Source organism: Lontra canadensis, unplaced genomic scaffold (assembly GCF_010015895.1).
Source record: "Lontra canadensis isolate GAN:19392208 unplaced genomic scaffold, GSC_riverotter_1.0 scaffold38, whole genome shotgun sequence".
NCBI lineage: Eukaryota > Metazoa > Chordata > Mammalia > Carnivora > Mustelidae > Lontra > Lontra canadensis.
This window is the reverse complement of record NW_022631032.1, coordinates 6,062,510-6,079,742: the sequence shown is the minus strand read 5'-3', so window position 1 is coordinate 6,079,742 and position 17,233 is coordinate 6,062,510. Positions and strand designations below refer to the sequence as shown.

Sequence of the window (17,233 nt, the reverse complement as noted above, 5' to 3'; positions counted from 1 at the left end):
AAAGAAAGGCGTATTACTCACTTGTCCTTGGGGTCTTCGAAGCCCTAAAAGAGAGGGATAGAGAGGGAAGGAAAGGTGTATGAGAACAGAGAGGACGCTTCCAGAAGGGACTGTGGGAAGGCAGTCTAGCTCACCAAGGAGCCTGCCCTGAGGGAGGCCTGTCACTCAGGAGTTTTTTCTTCCTTCCTTCAGCGAATACAGCCAGGGTCTTCCTATGGGCCAGGAGCTGTGCTAGATGCTGCAGGAGGCAGGCACTGCGATTTCATGCCATCCACTGGCAAAACCCCAGTGTCTAAGCAAATCCTGTCCCCACACCCAATTCCCCAATCTCCTCTTCTTCCTGGACCCAGGCAGGGTAGGTCCCTCTCAATTCTGCCTTGAAATAAGCTTGGAACAAGAGAAACCACTGCGTGATCAGTTCCCACATGTGTGCACACCCCCCGCACCCCCACTGAGCACACAAAGTTCCCCCATCTGTGAGCTTAAAAGAGTTAAACTCCAGTGACCTGCAGCAGCCTTCATGGTATCTGAGAACCAGTGTGTTCTTCCAAGGCCAGAACTGGGTGGGCACCCGGGAGGTGAGAAACCTGCCTGCCACGGGAGTGACTACTGCTCACGTACCCTGGGCAGGGGTGAGTGTGACAGTCCCTTATTGGTTGCCAACCTCAAACCCCTATTTACGGTTAATCTACACCTCCATGAAAATGTGTCTCAGGGTGTGACCAAGTGTGGCAGAATGGAGGGTGGGTTCCCTGAAATGGGAAGGGGATAGAATCTGGGAGGCGGAGACATCGGCAAACAGCCCCAGGGCCATTTCAGGTAAGGCTCAGGTTGCCAGGACAAGGACAGAAGGCTACCTGCAGTTTCTTGCCATCCAGTGTGGAGCTTACTGATGGGCAAACACAGGGGTCAGCAAATGCCAGATGAACCTAAATCCTAAAACACCACAGACGTGTTTTGAAAATGCAAAAATCAGGATTTATGTTGCTCTCCAGGAACCAGAGCTGCCAGATGCTAAAAGAGATTGGGGCCCACACTGCCCCAGTGTCTCCATTCCTCCCAAGGGGAGGGCTTCCGAGGGCCTTGGCAGCCTCTAATGGCAAATCCAAGTGCCCGACCTCAGACTCTGAGCTCCTCCCAGGCTGCGGGCAGTGGTCCTCCCTGGATAAGCCAGACCTTCTTCTTGCCCTCTGAGCATCATCAGGCCCAGGCCACGAGACCTGGCCCATGACACCGCCCCAGCCTCGGCAGGAGGAGTTGGGAGGGACTCACGTGAGTGCTCCACCGGGGGGCAGGCCCATGCTGGGTGCTCCCGGGATCTGTCAGGCATGAGCTTAAGTGGGCAGCAGAGAAGCCAGACAGCCAGCTCTTCACAGAATACGGTGGGGGGCTGGCCCTGAATTCCACCACAGGGGCCGGCCATGACTTTACTCTGGGACTGAGGACAACTGAGCTACTATTATGCCAGCGCTGGCTTCTGCTGCTCAGAAGTAGACCTGAGAAGTTTTTAAAAAACCTGTTTCTGACTTTCTCCTATGCTCTTTTGGTCATCTGCTGGGGCTGGGGGTGGGGAGCAGGTCTGCTCTGTGTGCCTTGTTAGTGTGGAGAGCTGAGCACTGGGCTGGTGTGCTGGCAGACTGACCATGGCAGATAGTCATTAAGAACACAGTCCCGGGATGCCTGGGTGGCTCAGTCAGTTAAGCGTCTGCCTTTTGCTTGGGTCATGAACCCAGGTCCTGGAATCGAGCTCCACGTCAGGCCCACATTCAGCAGGGAGTCTGCATCTCCCTCTTCCTCTCCCCCTCCCCCTGCTCATAATTTCTCTAATACATAAATAAAATCTTAAGAAAAAAAAAAAAATAACCCAGTCCAGTAGACGGGGTTCAAGTTCCCCGGCCTGCTTACTAGTTCCAGGACAGCGGTCCTCCACCCGGCTAGGAGGACCCCCAGACAGGTTCCTGCAGTTTGTAACACACCACTTCTGGGAAGAAGCTCTTCCTCTGAGTATCCTTCTCAAAGATCTCAGGCAAGCGTACCACCAAATGCTGACGGTGTGCCAGGCAGCTTCTGGAACCACGCCATCCACAGCCTGGACATTCTGACTGCATGGAGGGGGCGTGGCGTGTGTCCTTTGACGCTGGCCTCTGGTGACTCTGCCCAGCCAGGATGAGGGCCAGGGAGTCTCTTCTCCCAAAGGCTGCAGCAGAGGTGTTCCCAGCACTCTTTGTCCACACACTTTCCTGTCCTTTCCTGCTGGCGAGGCGGCCAACACCACGGAGAAATCCTGTAGCCCGTCTCCCCAACGACACCCCTTCTCTTCCAAGGCTCCTGGTCCTAACAATGATTAATGTGTCTGCTAAACCAGTGCTCACACTCCCAGCTGCCTCCTTTGAGACTCTGAAATAACTAAAGACTGCACTTACACCAAATTATCACCAGGAAAAAAGCTTCCCCACGATTTTAAATAGAGAAAGCCCACCGGGTGCCTTTCCTGTCTGCTTGTGGCTCTTCCACTCCTCGCTCCCACAGTCTCCTTCTCACCTCTGTCCTCTCCCTCCTATCTTCCTGTTCCCTCTTCCCTGGCCCCTGAACGACAGCCTCCCTCTCTGCCCCAGGTTCCTGTGATTCTCCCCCCACCTCTGCCCACCCCCTCTCTGGTCCTGGTCACACGGATACAGAGTCCACAGGAGATTATGAAAGGGCTGGGGCGAAAACAGAGAGGAACCACCAATTGCTCTTTGCTTTGGGGAGGGCCCCCCCAGGAGGGGAAGTGGTGGCTGGAGATCTGTAGAAGTCCAAATTCAAAGCCCTGGAGGAAGGCAAGCACTCTTCCTCCACACTGCCCCCTCATAAACTTGGTGTCCTATAAGTTGCTTCTTCACCATCAAAAATTAAAATGAAGGTCTTGACTCAATTCATTTTTTGACCCCATAGGTTTTCCTTAAACCCTTGTCATCTGTTAGTTGCCAGCTAGCAAGGAGCAGAGTGGCCGGGTCCCCAGCCTGTCCCTGGCTCAGTCTGCTGCCTCTGCTGGATTTTCATAGAATTTACCTGCAGTCCCTGTTGCTATAGCTAAAATGTGGTCAAACCCACAGACCCCAAATTTGTGATCGTAGTGCCAGCATGCCCCATCTTATTCCAGTACTCTGGCTCCGAGGGAACAAAGTGCCCCCCAGACACACACAGCTCCCTGCACCCTCCAGCCTCACTCATCCCTCTCCCCAGTGTGGGCACCTCCTGCCCGGAACCAGGCTGCCCTTGAGCTAAGGAGCGAGCGTGGATGTGGAAGCCAAGCTCTTAGATGAAAAGAAAGAAAACACTGCTGCTGTACCCTTACCTGATCTGTCATCCCTCTTCCTCTTCGTCCCATCCTCTGAATTATTTCTATCATCCCCGGCAGAACCCAGACAATGCATCCCAAATTAGGCGGCCCCTGGTGTACTCAGGGAGGGCCGGGGCTGTCTGTCCCTCGAGGCAGGCAGGGTCACTTGAAAGGGATGTAGCACCCTTACCATGGCCTCTGCCCATCCAGTCTGCCTGCCCCACCCCAGACACCTGCGGTTAGCAGGGGCACTTCTCAGCACAGAGGGCTAAGGGGACCATCGCCTGGAGCTTGCCAGAAAGTACTGAGATGGTTTCTGAGCCCGAGGATGTGTTTCAGCTGCCTGGGAAAGGCAGAAGGTGCTGGAAGGATGTCTGAGGAGTTGCTGTCCCACCAGATGGTGCCATGGGAGGACTGGAGGCTCTGCCTGGACTTGGGGTCTGCTTCCAGCCTTTGGGACTCACGGAGAGAACCCAGGGCCAGAAGGCAGGTGCTCTGGGTCCTAGCCCCGTGTTGCTTCTGTGACTCTCCAAGGTTCTGTCAGGCAACCTGAGGGGCCTGGCCCAGTCCTCACACCCATGGAAGGCCCCAGCGCCGGAGCAGCTTCAGCCCACACACTGCCCCACCTGTACTTACCATCCGCTTCATCTCCTTGGACACCTGGTTGCCCCCCAGGTGGTTGTAGAAGGGACGCTCGGCCCCCCAGTGGGGTGGGTTGTGCCCAATGGAGTTGGTTCTCTGGCGATTCATCTTGGCAATCATGGCCTTTTCTTCTTTCTGCGAGAGTAAAACAGACATCAGCCTGTGGGCAGAGCCTACCGGGTGAGCCCGAGTGGGGCATTTCTCATCCTTCCTGGGCACCTGGCCACGTAGGAATTAAGGAAGGTGGCCTTTCCTTTGGTGCACAGCCAGAGCCTAGTCTGGGATCCTGGAGCTCAGTGTAGAAAGCCTCCTAAATCCCTTCCCACTCCCCAGCGCTAGCCCTGGCTGGCCTCGGTGGGAGGCTGATCTCGTGAGAAAGCAAAGGGGTGTGGGGGCGACTGTCTTTGGCACGGAATTCTCAGGGGGTGGGCAGAGCCTGGGTCCAAGAGAGGAAGAAAGGAAGGGAGAGGAAACCAAGGATTCTAGTCTCCACTCGACTTATCCCAAACAGGCATGTTCTACCGGAGAGGCAGCTTCTGGAGGTTCGGGTCACTAGAACCTGAGAGGCAAAGGCCAACATACGTTGTACAAATAACTAAGTGGGGCCTCAGCTATCTCCCTCTATGCCAGCCATGATCTCTGTCTGATCGTCCACCCATCCGAATGGGCTCCAGGCGGATGGTTGGAGAGGCCCTGGGGAGACCGGAGGCAGCCTTCCCCTGAGCTCCCTCTCTGAGCCTGGGAAAGGAGCCCGTCGGATCAGGGACGCAGCTGACATGGCTCCAGGTGGGGTGGGGTGGGGTGAGGTATGAGGTATCACTCCCTGTCTCCATTTCATCTTTCTGGACCACCTATCAGAAGAACAAGACCCAGAGAACCCAGAGGAGCAGGTGAGGCCTCAGCCTGAGCGGGGCAGGAAGCTGGGGCTGAAGACCTTGTCACCCTGACAGAGGGGAGGGTGTGGGAGGGCCTGGGAGGAAGTCCGTTCACTTATACTCTAATCAAAGAGCAAGCAAATGTTCAAAAATGTGTCAAATAAGGCTCTCCCCAGAGTGCCTAAATCCTCCCATCCTTCTCTGTGTTCTATGGGGGACCCAACGCAGCTCCTGTCCTGCTGTGGGAAATGAGGTCCCCCCTGGTGATGTCCTTGTCAGGGTGGACACCTGCCCCCAAGGGGCCCCCAAATGTACCTTTGGGGTCACCCAAGACTTTCTCTGGACTTTTCTCCCAGCTTAGTTTTATCTTTCATCTAACTTCTTACAAAAGAAAGAGGGAAACTTTTCTCTATCAAAGGTCACTGACCGGCAGGTCAATTCAATGGAAAGATTCATTGGTAAAAGTTTTTTAATCTAGGGAGAAATAGAAAATGTTCTCTTTGTTCGCTTTTTAAAAATTAAGAACATGGAACATGACACTATTAAAAATAGAACGCCGAAGTCTGCTAATAATTCAGTTTTATATTTGGGCAAGTGTGGGCTGGGACAAAGGAAGGGAGGCAAAAGGGACTAGAAGGTGAAACCCTGGAAAGGACGGAGGTCCTCCAGAGAAACGAAGGTGTGTCGGGACAGACGGCAGAGACAGTCAGGACACATAGAGGCAGAAAATGGTCCAATATCCACCTGGTCCAGGCAACAGACAAGGAGCAGGATGGACACGAAACCAATGGTTGGACAGAGAGTAGATGGTGGACGGAGTCCCTGCTGTTTCATTTCCATGCCTGGCCTGAGGCTGTGCTTTGGCTAACTGATTTGAGGCCTGTTGCATTTCTGCAATGGATGCAAAATTAAAACACTGTTGCTTTGCTGTTGGCCTTTGCAAGCCCTCTGTAATGCTCACGAGCTTTCCCAATGCAGGAACCACAGTGCGTGAGGAGTTCATGCCCGGACTCAAGTAGAGAGTGAGAAGAGAAGGGAGGGGATGCTGTGAAACATTCCTCCCCAGAAGAAAAAGTCCCCACAGCCCCCGCTGCCCCACTGGGTTCTCTCCGCCCCACCCGACCCCCCAGCCCTCAGCCCCCTCCCCGGCCGACCCGCTTCTGGGTACAGCGCAGGATGAGGAAGGTCTCGATACTATGCTCCTTGAGGTAGGCGTTGCGCTCGCCCCCACAGCCCGGCTCCACCTCGTAGTCCCCATTCAGGTAGTTGAGCGTGGCCTTGGTGATGTGGATACGCCTGCAGGTGGGGAAGGACGCAGGGAGAGGAGGGCAGAGAACGTGACTTCAGACCTCTAGCCCCCACATAGAACCACTCTGTGACCGACTCTGTCACAGATCAGATCCCAGAGCCCGGCACTTTGGCTCAAAAGCTAACCCCAGCCTAGATCCTGACCTCGATCTCAGTGTGCTGTATCCCTCCACTGTCATCGTCACGGTGGCTCTGGGAGGCCCCTTCCAAGCTCGTGTCCATCCTGAGCATACCACATCCCTCTTAAGTTGTGGCGTTGTCATAGCAGAAGACATCACTGGCTCATGAGGAGGACATGGCTTCGGTCCCACAAACTTTGCTAACCTGCTCTGAAGCTGGCAGTGGCCCCGGCTGAGAAGAGGCCTAAGCCCAGATCCCCCAGCTGCACACAGAGGTCTTTTTATTATAGGCACTGTTTCTCCCGCAGGTCCCTAATAGGTCACGGGCTCTACTTCCATTCCTTGGAAACACCATGTTTCCTATACCTGTGCCTGTCCTCCCCTCAGTCCCTCGGACTGCCTCTCTCTCCACCTCATCTTCCTCACCTGTCAGAATCCTGCCCAGCCATCCAGGCCAACCCATGTCCCACTTCCTTTCTGTCCTGGCTACTCCGAAATTACCCATGGTTCCTCCCACCTCCAGAACTCTACCTCACCTATCCCATCGCACAACAAGCGGCCCTGTTTTATGCAAATACTTCTGGGTGAAGTTCTGGGCAAAGGTTGAGAGGATGCTCCCTACAAGTTGCCCTGGTGTGGTGCAAGTCATTTGTTAAGGAGCGGAAATTTTACTTAAATTCTGCCAACCCAGAGTTGCAAGTTACCCCATCCTGCCCACCCCAGCCCCCTGCCTCACAACAGTCATGGGGTGGGGGGGCTGGGGAAGTTAAGTCTGGGCCCTCACTCACCCTGCCTTGCCTCCAGCTTCCATGTGGTTGGCCAGCGTGACGTCATTAGACCAGACGTCGAACTGCCACTTCCTGAGACCAAGGACACCGCAGTGTACTCGCCCGCTGTGAATTCCCACACGCATGTTCACGTTCACCCCTGTCACCTCCCGGACCAACCTGGGGATGGAGCAGGGGTAAGGCTAGGAGAGGGTCAGGGACCAGGCGCACAGAGTGGGGGGCGAGGCTGGAAGGCACGGGATCGGGGGTGTGACAGAAGGTGCAGGGGTCAAAGAGTCACTTCTCTCTGGTCCAGCCCAAACCCAGAGTCTGAGACTGTTTCACCTGAGGTGGGCAGGAGCTGGGCCCTGGTACTCAGCGGCTCCAAGCAGGGAGGCGTCGCTTCCCGGTGTGGCCACAAGGGGGCACAGTGCCTCACACTCCAGTCAGGACCCCACCGCTTTCCCAGGAAGGCACCTTGGGCCTTGGATACCCTCAGTCAATTCAACTGTATTCTGAGGATGCAAACGCTCTTAGTGCCCACTTGAGCCAAACAGGGAAGTTAGAGCCACTGCAAATCCCGTTCGTGTAATGCTCAGAGTTGTCCCCATTGCTGCTTCTTGGATATTAATGGCGTACTGAGCAAGGTGGTTACCTGACTGGGGAGGTTCCATGTGCTCGAAGCAGCACCACTTCCCACCACAGGCACCACACCCAGGGCTGAGGGCGTCCCCGGGACATGGGGGACCCCTCCGTGGGCTGCAGGTTGTGACAGGAGCTATACTGCTCTGGGCATGCATCTGAGGCCCGGGGTCTGCAGAAGAGGGTGCAGGAGCTTGGGGCCGGGGGCTGGGGTACACAGTGTGTACTCTCTGGGGACCTGCAATCTCTCAGATACCCGGGCATAGGCCCACTCAGCCAGTGGCGGGCCGGCAGCCTGACTTGGACCAGCCCTGGAGGCTTGCCCTCCTCTCCACCAGCCAGCAAGTGGTGAACACCCGATGCAGGAAGAGTTATGTCATTCATCATTTCTCTTGTCCCTGCCGTGCCTTCCACCCACGGTGCCTCGGGACCCTTGCTCGGGTTGCTAGTATCTCATTCCGCCTTTCTGGCTTAAATCCCGGGCCACGTCCTGCATGAAGCCTCTCCTGGTCCTCCCAACGGAAACAAATGCCCCTCCCGCCCCCCATCTCAGTCTGCCCCCCTCACCTGATGCCATCCGCTCTGCATGACTGGGTGGCATACAAAGGCACTCAGCAAACACTGCCCAAAGGGGCTCTGCCAAACCGAAGGGACCCGGCCGCCTTCCTGGACAGCTGCTCTGCCCTTGACCTTGTCCACGGCGGCTCTTCCTTTGCCCCTACCCGGGCTACTTTGAAGCTCCAAGTTACTGAGCCTAAGTTTGGATTATCTCCGTATCTTTTAATAACCAGGGCTCCTCCTCTGGCCGGCAGTGACCGAGAATTGGCCAAAGATCCTTGCTATTGCTCCCAAGAAGGATGGATTTTCTTAAATGGGGACACCTGCATTTGCATCCGCCTGGCATGTTGTATTACCCTGGGGAGATGTTTAACCTCCGTGCATCCAACCTCTCTCGCCTGGGAAGAAATGGGACTGGGTGGCCATGGGCCCTGAGAGGTGAGGGAGGGAGGCACAGGGCAACGCATGATGGCCAGCTTGTCCTCCTCACCTGCAGAGCTGGGGCCACACCTCCCACTGCCCCAGAGTCTGCAGAGCTCTCCCTTCCTATAGGACACGCTCCTCTGGGAAAAGCTTCCCGGGCAGCTGTGGGCAGAAGAAGCCTAGGAGAAGGCTCTAAGCCGGGAGGCACAAATCAACCCTCCAACATCAGGTCCTCAGGCTGTGGGATGGTCCCCTCCCAGACAGGCACTTACGAGATGGCCTCAATCATGTCCATGCCCATCTCCACACAGCAGTGGGCATGGTCAGCCCTCGCTTCCGGCAGCCCAGAGACACAGTAATAGCAATCCCCCAGGATCTTAATACGTAAACAGTGATTCTCCTGGAAAGCAAATTAATTTTAAAAATTAAAAATAGTAGGAAAGAGAAGTGGGAGGGAAAGAAACGGGAAGCAAACAGATTCACCCCATGCCTGGAATAACTTGCCTTTTAGGGCAGTGAGCACAGACAGATGCATGGCCCCAGCCCCAGGACAGGCTTATCAGGAGCTGAGGGGGGGATGAAGGCCTGGCTGAGCAGCCCTCAGGCATTCCAGCCTCCCTAGGCTCAGGAACTCACTTTTATGGTCACTGCTGAGACCCAAGAAGAGTGCAGTGGGTCCAATGTGGGTGCAAAGAGGGCAGACTTATCAATTTGAGAAAGGTCCCAGGTTGAGAGTCGGTGTCCCTGCTTCTACTCCCAGGCCCTGGAGAATGCTCTGACCTTCGGCCGAAGGCTCTACGAGAAGTTTACTGATTCTCCTTCTTTTACAAAAAGACTGAAGCAGGAATGAGACTTAACCAAAGCTTGCCTACTTCTCAGCCTGTCTGAGATTTGACCAAACAGTATGCTGCTAACCAGCAAGCATGTGAGGGCTAAGACCTCCCCACCCCCCAGAGCTGAAGTCCTGCCCACTGCTGCTCCTGAGGAGAGTAACCAGGCACAACGGGGGTCACCCAGCAGGTCCCAACTGAGCCAGAACTAGGACTCAGATGGGATGTCACTAGTCACCAATTCTCAGCTCTCCAAGTCTGGCCACCAGAGGTTACTTCATGAAGTAGGACACTGGGACTCGAATGTCCGTGTGGCCTGGATTCTCATTTAAGGCCCGTCCAATGCCCGAGGGATCAGCATATATCCAGTTCCCCTCATCCATGGTCAGGGGATAAAAACCACCATGCCAGTGTGAGACCCACCATCTAATGCCCCTGGAGGCCCTGGCACCCCTCTGACCTGCACCAGCCTCTCATAAATGGTCTGATGGCAAAAGGAAACGTGTCTGCCTATCGGTGGACATTGCAGTGGGCAGCCCTGACATAAAATGACTCAACAGAGGTCCGGGACATCACTCAAAAACGCAAAAGCTGGAGAGGATGACAATATAAACAGGGACTGAATGAGCGAATATGTCATTTACCACTCCATGGCCTGGGATGCTACTTCCAATTTGTCTGAACAGCACAGAGTCCTCTTTCTGGAAGCCTCTGGGGGGTGGCACAGAGCTGTCTGCAGGCCATTTGGGATTCAGACTCATTCTCTTACCACTCTAGCCGAGCTCCCCAAGAAAATGGCTCTACGGGCACTGAATCTGCCTCACCAAAGAGAAATTCCTCAGGGGCCTGGGCAGTGTCACCTGCAGGCTTTCCCACGCCCTTCCTCAGATGGAAGGCTCACTCCCTTGCTCCCTCATGATCACCGACAGTACAAAGACACGTCCAATTGTGTGAGGTGTGAGGAAACACAGCCACAGTGCGTGCATCCCCCCTGCCCAGCAGGGCACATGCTGGCCCAGGGCCCATCCCTGGGGCTCACAGGGCCTTGGCCATAGCGCTCTCCCTTGGGCGGCCCAGATGGAGCCAACCTTCTGGCTCTGGCATGGGCCCGGGTGCCGGGGACGGCAGGGAGGGTGACTCACCGCAGCCAGCTTGTCAAAGCGGGCGAAGAGCTCATTGAGGGTCATGACCAGCTCCTGGGCAGTGCACTGGGATGCCAGACTGGTGAAGCCCTCGATGTCGGCAAACAGGATGCTGGGGAGACAGGTGGAGGAAGACCCCTGTGAAGGAGGAAGGACAGGGAACGCAGCTGCTGGCCAGCAAGAGTCCTGGGGACGGGGGGCTCCAAATGGCTGCTGGGGAGGGCATCAAGGGTCCCTGGCCCTGGAGAGTTGAGGGAGCTGGCCTCTCCATGCTGCCCAGGAGACAACTCTGTGCTCTCATCGTGCCCTCACTCCCGCCCAGGATGGCGGTGGGGGTGGGGTTGGGGCAGAGGCATATGAGGCCTGGGAGTGTGCATCTGTCTGAGTTACTGAAGACAGCGCCCTGCGCACCCCCACCCCCAGTTCTGTCCCCTCTTGGGCCTGCCCTATGTGACTCCTGAACAGCCCCTTCAAGGTAGCTGTGGCCTTTGATTCATGGGCTTAGAAAGTGTTCCAGGCCCCAGTGTCAATCCCACTAAGGTCTCACTTCCCAGCCCCACAGATAGGGTTTCGGGCCGAAGCCCTCCATCCCTAGGGAGTCTCTAGAAGGGACAGACTAAAGAGGCTCAGGGAGGAGAGAGAGGGAGGAAGACACAGCCAGCAAACATGTCTGGAAGCCTCCAACTTGTCCCTGCCAGCAACGGCAGCCTCATCCCCAGGCACAGAGTCAAATGCAGCAGCCGGTCCCCACAGTGGTTATTGTGGGTCTTCTGTCTGTGTCTGTGGCTTGTGTTCTGGAGACCGAAGCCATCTTCCTTTTCTTTCACAGCACACCACTAGAGGTGAGGCCCCAGGGCTGGAGTGTGGAAGGGCTACTGGAGTTTTTTCTTTCAGTGGACACAGAAACGTAATAACCCTCATGTACTGAGATGGCCTGGCTCAGGGCTGGGAGCTTGCAGACTGTCTTCTCACTGAGTCCTCCACGCAGCCCTGCAGCAAAGGTTTGGGGTCTCCTTCTCAGGGACGAGGAGGCTGAGCCCCAGGGAAGAAGCTGTCGACAGCAGCATGGTGGGCTCCTTCTCCGAGGCCCGTGTTCTTCCCACTATACCAACAAGGCTCCTGAGGCCCCACATAGCCTTCCTTTTTAAAATGAGGAATGTAGAACAAGCATATTTTGTCATTCTATCTGGAAAATGTGTATTGGTGCATTAAGCCTGTCTTTCTATTCTGATGTTTGATACCTGGGGCCTCACTGACCCTGGGGAGCCTGTCAGTCCCAGACCGGTCAGGACTCAGAGATTGTCCAACAGCTTGCCTTAGCGTCCAGAGCCCCACAGCCCAGCTAGGCTCTCACGCTCAGGCCATGACTCTCCTGCCCTAATCACCCCCGGGATGGGCACCAGACTCGGGACGGTCCCTGCACCACAGAGCCCACTGAAATGGTTCCAACTAGCCCATCCCAAGCCTGCTTACCCATTCCTTCCTGAAGAAACCCCAACAAAGTCTCATCCTTAAACCCCTCTCACTCTGCCTCCTGACCCGCTGCCGCAGCACTTCCCCAGGGGCCCCCACGGCGTGGGGGTGACCTGCTCGCTTCTCCCAGGATGAGTAACAATCTTTCCAATGGCAGTTGTCTCCTCACCTCTTTGCCTTTGCACATCTGGCTGGTAATAAAACCTGTCTTTTGAAACAACTGGACACTGTCCTGTGCCCTTTATGAGTATGAACCCACTTGAACACCACAACCACCCTATGAGGTCAATATCCCCCATTTACAGGCGAGAAAATGGAGGAAAACAGAGAGAATGCGTCCTGTGCCCAAGGCCACACAGGCAACCTGGCTTCACAGCCCAGGAGCTGAACCCATAAATATGAAGCTGTTGGCTCCAGAGCCATCTTAAGTACATATGAGCGTAATTCCAGGGTCCGGCATTATGAAAGGGGCAGAGGGAGCCAGAGGGGCTGGTACGGGTCACCACATGGCATCCGGGACTCCATCAGGAGGGGGGCACCCTCAGCGGCTGCCCGCCAGCCCACACGAGGGAAGGTGCAGACAGACAGGCCAAATGAGCGGAAAGAAGAAAAGCTGAGGAGGAGGAATGGAGAGGAGAGACACTGCCCCGGCAGGCCACAGAACTCGGGAAAGCAGACAAGCTGTTCTTCAGCAGGCAGCTAGGGGGGCAGGGGCACAGATGGTGCAAGGTGGTCGGGAGTCTCCAGCAGCCTTCGATGCCTGGGGTCTGACCAGGCAGATGGGCTCAGCAACCCCCTCCAAGGGGAGTACACAGGGAGTGCCTTGCGTCAGCATGCGTGCTAAGAGGAGCAGGGGAGGGAAGGCTGCCATGCCCCCAATGCTGATCTCAGCCCCCTAACTAACTAGAGCCCCCTCTCCACCCAGCTGCCGCTTCTCCGCCAGTCAGTCTTGCAGGCAACTGGCCCGTTCCACTCAGGAAAAAGAGAAAGGTCTCTCCCAGTCTGTGGAAAAGCGCCATCACATAGTTGTTCTGGAAACTCTTCTTTAGCTCTCAAGAACCCAGAGCTAGTTCAGGTTGGGGTCAAGAGCCACGGCTCCAGAGTTAAGAAACATTCACCGGGCTGAGCTGTATCTTGAATGCAAAGCCAGCAGATACCAGACCCGTGGCTATTCCATGCTAAGTCCAACGCTACACAGCATCAGCGGCCAGCTGTCAGCGGGCCGTCCTGCCTCTGAGGCTCTGGGCAGAAGCCTTCCTTGCCTCTCCCTAGTTGCCAGTGGGGGGTGTCCACGCTTGGCATTGCGGGGCTGGAGGCTGTGTTATTCCCATCTCGGCCTCTGACCTCCCGCAGCGCGGTCCCTGTGTATCCTGGTCTTCATACAGCATTTTCCTCCTCTTAGGAGGACACCCCTTATATTGGATTAGGGGCCCACCCTACTCTAGCATCTGAACCTGATTTCATCTGCAAAGACTCTATTTCCACATTCACAAGGACCAAGGGTCAGGACTTCAAACATATGTTTTAGGGGAACCCAGTTCAACCCAATGTTCTAATGTACGTTTGTTGAATGGAAGAGAATAGTCACCCTTTCAAAGCAAGCAAGAGGCAAGACCGGTCACCTCAGCAGCTCTTCCTTCAACCCCATGGGGCCTCTTGGAGTCCCAAGCTAAGTCACCTGAGACAGGAGCCTGTGGGCCCCAGGTCCTAGGTCCATGGGATGAACGGCAGAACAGCTACAGAGGCCACGAGAGGCTTCCCAGTCCATGCCAGGAGGCGTGGGAAACAACGGTGGTGTGTAAAGGGCCTCCGGGGGGCCGAGAGAGCCGGAGACCCCTCCAGCCTGCTGGGGTCTGCTCTTCACAGCCCCTCCTGGTGGGGAGGAGTCGGGGGGGCACAGGCTGCCGGCAGATGAGCGGGGGCGAGATGGAGCCACCAGCCCACTAGAGAGGAGTGGCTCCGAGCAGGGCTCAGCGCGGGTTGCTCCCTGGCACAGAGGCTTGGACAGGGTCTCCAAGGTCTCAGCTCTGCAGCCCTGCGGCCTGTCCTACACATTCATGAAAATTCCGCCCCCTCCACATCCCCCCACCTCCCGTCAGAGGGAAGTCACAGGCCTCTGTTATCGCCTCGGTGGAGGGTTGCCCTCCACGGCTGTCACTCAGGAAGCGCCTGTGTTTTTGAGGTTTGCCCAGCTGCAGACAGTCTGTTCCCCCAGCAAGATTTCCTAATCGGCTCTTGGGTGACCCTGAAGGCCATCTTCCAAGCATGCCGGGCCCAGAAAGGCAGCAAGGTCCTCCTCCATCCATCAGCTCCCGCTTCAGAGCTCAGCTTGGCAACGCGCTCAGGCCCTGGCAGTGGGGGCAGCGGGGGCAGAGGGGGCAGTGGGCATGTGGAAGCCGGGCCGGCCCACTGTGGTGGTGCGCTCCTCCCTGAGCCTGGCCATCCATCCCTTGCAGCCGCCCACCTTCTCCTCTGCAGGCCAGAGCAGCCAGGCCCCAAGGCGGCCCAGTGACCACCAGGCCTTTCCGTTGCAGCTCGGCCCAGCTTCTCCACACATATTTTTGGGGAGGCACCTCTCCCTGCCGTTGTTCCCTCTCACCCCTGCAGGCGCTGTGACCTGACAAAGATGTTGGGGTCTGACCCTGTCCCTGAACAGAAGCCACGCCCAGCAGCCACTGGGGCACCCAGACACAGACTTCTCACAGTCTGGGCAGAAGGCAGCACCAAGGACCTGCTTCTCGGACCTGCATTTCTCGGCACTATACACGGAGGGGACTCAAGAAATGCTGGGAGGCAAACCGTCTGTTGAGGCCAGCCCAGGGGGCGTGAGAGCCTGGGGAAACAGAGGTCATCGGGCAAGGGCAGGAAGGGAGTATGGCAAGGTCTCAGCCCAACTCTCAGGATCTGGGCCTAGCGGGAGCTGAAGGTTTTAGGGAAGCAGGGCAGGATGTGCCCTGGAGGCCCTAGCAGCATAGGCTGGGGAGGGGTCTACCCCTGCAGTGTGCCCTCTATATGCTCCAAGCCATACCACCTGGGTCCAGGCCCCCAGTACGATAAAAGAGGAGCGGTGGGTCACTGGCACAAGCTTGGCAAACGGTGCAGTCAGGCTGCTCATACCAACATCTAGCTGACAACAGACACCAGATGACTGGGCATTTTCCAAGGGGGGAGTGCGAAACAATTAGAGCAGGGCGTCTGGACAAGGAGCAGCCAGAGAACCTTCTGAGGGACAGCTGGGAGAGGCAAAGGGGAGTGGCCACTGAGAGAATGCTGAACACACTGGATATGGGTACACATTCCACCCTGGACAGCCACGCCCCCTCCACTCTCTTGGCAACGGGCCACCTTCCTTCTGAAAGCTGAAGGGCCCTGTGACTGGCTTGACTCTCGGGATTGGATCCAGCGGGTCTGGGGTCCACAGATGTCCTGGAATCATTCTTACCAGCCTTGGGGCCTCCTGCAGACCCTATTCCAACCCCTGATCCCCTGGTCCTGTTTCTGCCTATCAAATCCTACTCTTACCGCCCAGACAGTGGACCTCCCATCGCACTTACAGACTTTGTGTTCAGAAAGCCTTGCAAGAGCTGGGGGAATGTGGCCCACAGGAGAAGCCCACAAAAGGTAAAGGGTTGCACCAAGACTGAGCAGTAGTCAGTGACCTCTCAGTGATGAGCTCGTGGTGATTTCTACTGTCTTCTCTGTAATGTTAGTTCCTAATTTTCTACAAAAACAAAAACAAAAACAAAAACAAAACACATCCTTTGTAGAGCAAGAAAGGTTGAAAACTAATTACGTTCTTCTAAGATCTGATTCTAACCCTTCTATCTTCATGATGTCTTTTCTCACCTACCCAACCCAAGATAATTCTTCTTATTCTGAATTCTTATTAGGATCAGAATTTCCAAGGCCTGGCCTGACACATTCAAAGGGTTGGTGTCTTTTCACCTTAACTTCTCTGCCTTCCCTTCTACCCCCAAGGCCCCCAGTTTTGAATCCAAAGAGCTAAAATAACAAGTCCTAGCTGGCTGCCAGCTCCATTCCCCACTGATTCCCATTCCGTGTCCAAGGACAAACTCGGGTCTCTTGTGAAGACCCACGTCCATGCAAGGAAGTGAAGAAACCACCTCAGGCAAGGTGGAGAGGCGAAATGGCCAGTTGCTATGGAAAACACTGTGGACTCCCTTAAAAAATTAGAATGTAGCAATTTTGCTTCTAGGTATACACCCAAAAGAACTGAAAGGAGGGACTCAAGGAGGGACCTGGGCACCCATGTTCACAGCAGAATCATTCGCAATAGCCCAATTTGTCAGATGAATGGATAAACAAGCTGTGGCGTACACACACCACGGAGTACTAGGTGACCTGGAAAAGGAAGGAAATCCCAGCCCACACTACCACATGGACGAGCCTTGGCCATGTTATGCTGACTGAAATAAGCCCACCGCAAAAGAACATGTACTGTAGGATTCCAAGGCCATGAGGTACCTGGAGTAGTCAAAGTCACAGGCACAGTGTGGAACGGGGTTGCCAGCTGCCGGGAGGGTGAGAGGGGAGAAATGGGGAGTTGTTTCACAGGGACAGGGTCTCGGTTTTGCAAGGTGAAAAAAATTCTGGAGACAGATGGTGATGGTGGTTGCACAATGATGGGAAAGGTCAAAATGGCCTGTTTTATATCACGTCTATTTAATCACAAGTAAGATAATGAATTAACTGGTTGTTTAAGACGAAAGCCCTGCCCCCAGGGGCTTCCCCAGTGGGACCGGATGTGTTATGAGGCTGCTGTTCCCCCTGCACTGGGCATGGCCCGACCTCACTGCTGAGGTCTGGACAGTCCCTGAGGGGCTTTTCTATCTTTTCTATCTACTCCTAGTCACACGTGGCAAAGAAGGGCAGCACAATAAATGTGGGATGAATGAGATAATAATATAAAGGCCACTTGTGTCTATAATTGGTATAGCGTAGAGCTCAGAATACTTTTCTTAGTATCAGGTTGGAGACAGGAATGCTAGGCTTACGGACCATCCCTTATGTGGTCGGTTCCCGGGAATATGACTGGAGGTAAATATTTTTCCTCTCTGCTCCCAGGGTGCACAATCCACCCACAGGTATCTGGAGCATCGAGGACGCTGTCG

General features: G+C 55.5%; 1 protein-coding gene across 2 annotated transcripts in view; it reads right to left on the bottom strand.

Annotated features, from left to right (window-relative positions):
• ADCY5 (adenylate cyclase 5) overlaps positions 1-17,233 on the bottom strand; it is a 145,192-nt gene that overhangs the window by 33,003 nt on the left and 94,956 nt on the right. Inside the window, exons 4-9 of one of the 2 annotated variants that reach the window (XM_032869501.1) lie at positions 10,629-10,740; positions 8,929-9,056; positions 7,055-7,213; positions 5,994-6,135; positions 3,959-4,099; positions 22-44 (exon numbers count right to left, since the gene is read on the bottom strand). In XM_032869501.1, coding sequence (XP_032725392.1) covers positions 22-44; positions 3,959-4,099; positions 5,994-6,135; positions 7,055-7,213; positions 8,929-9,056; positions 10,629-10,740 — 705 coding nt within the window. The remainder of the gene's footprint in view (positions 1-21; positions 45-3,958; positions 4,100-5,993; positions 6,136-7,054; positions 7,214-8,928; positions 9,057-10,628; positions 10,741-17,233) is intronic. The other variant, XM_032869502.1, reaches the window with a different exon arrangement.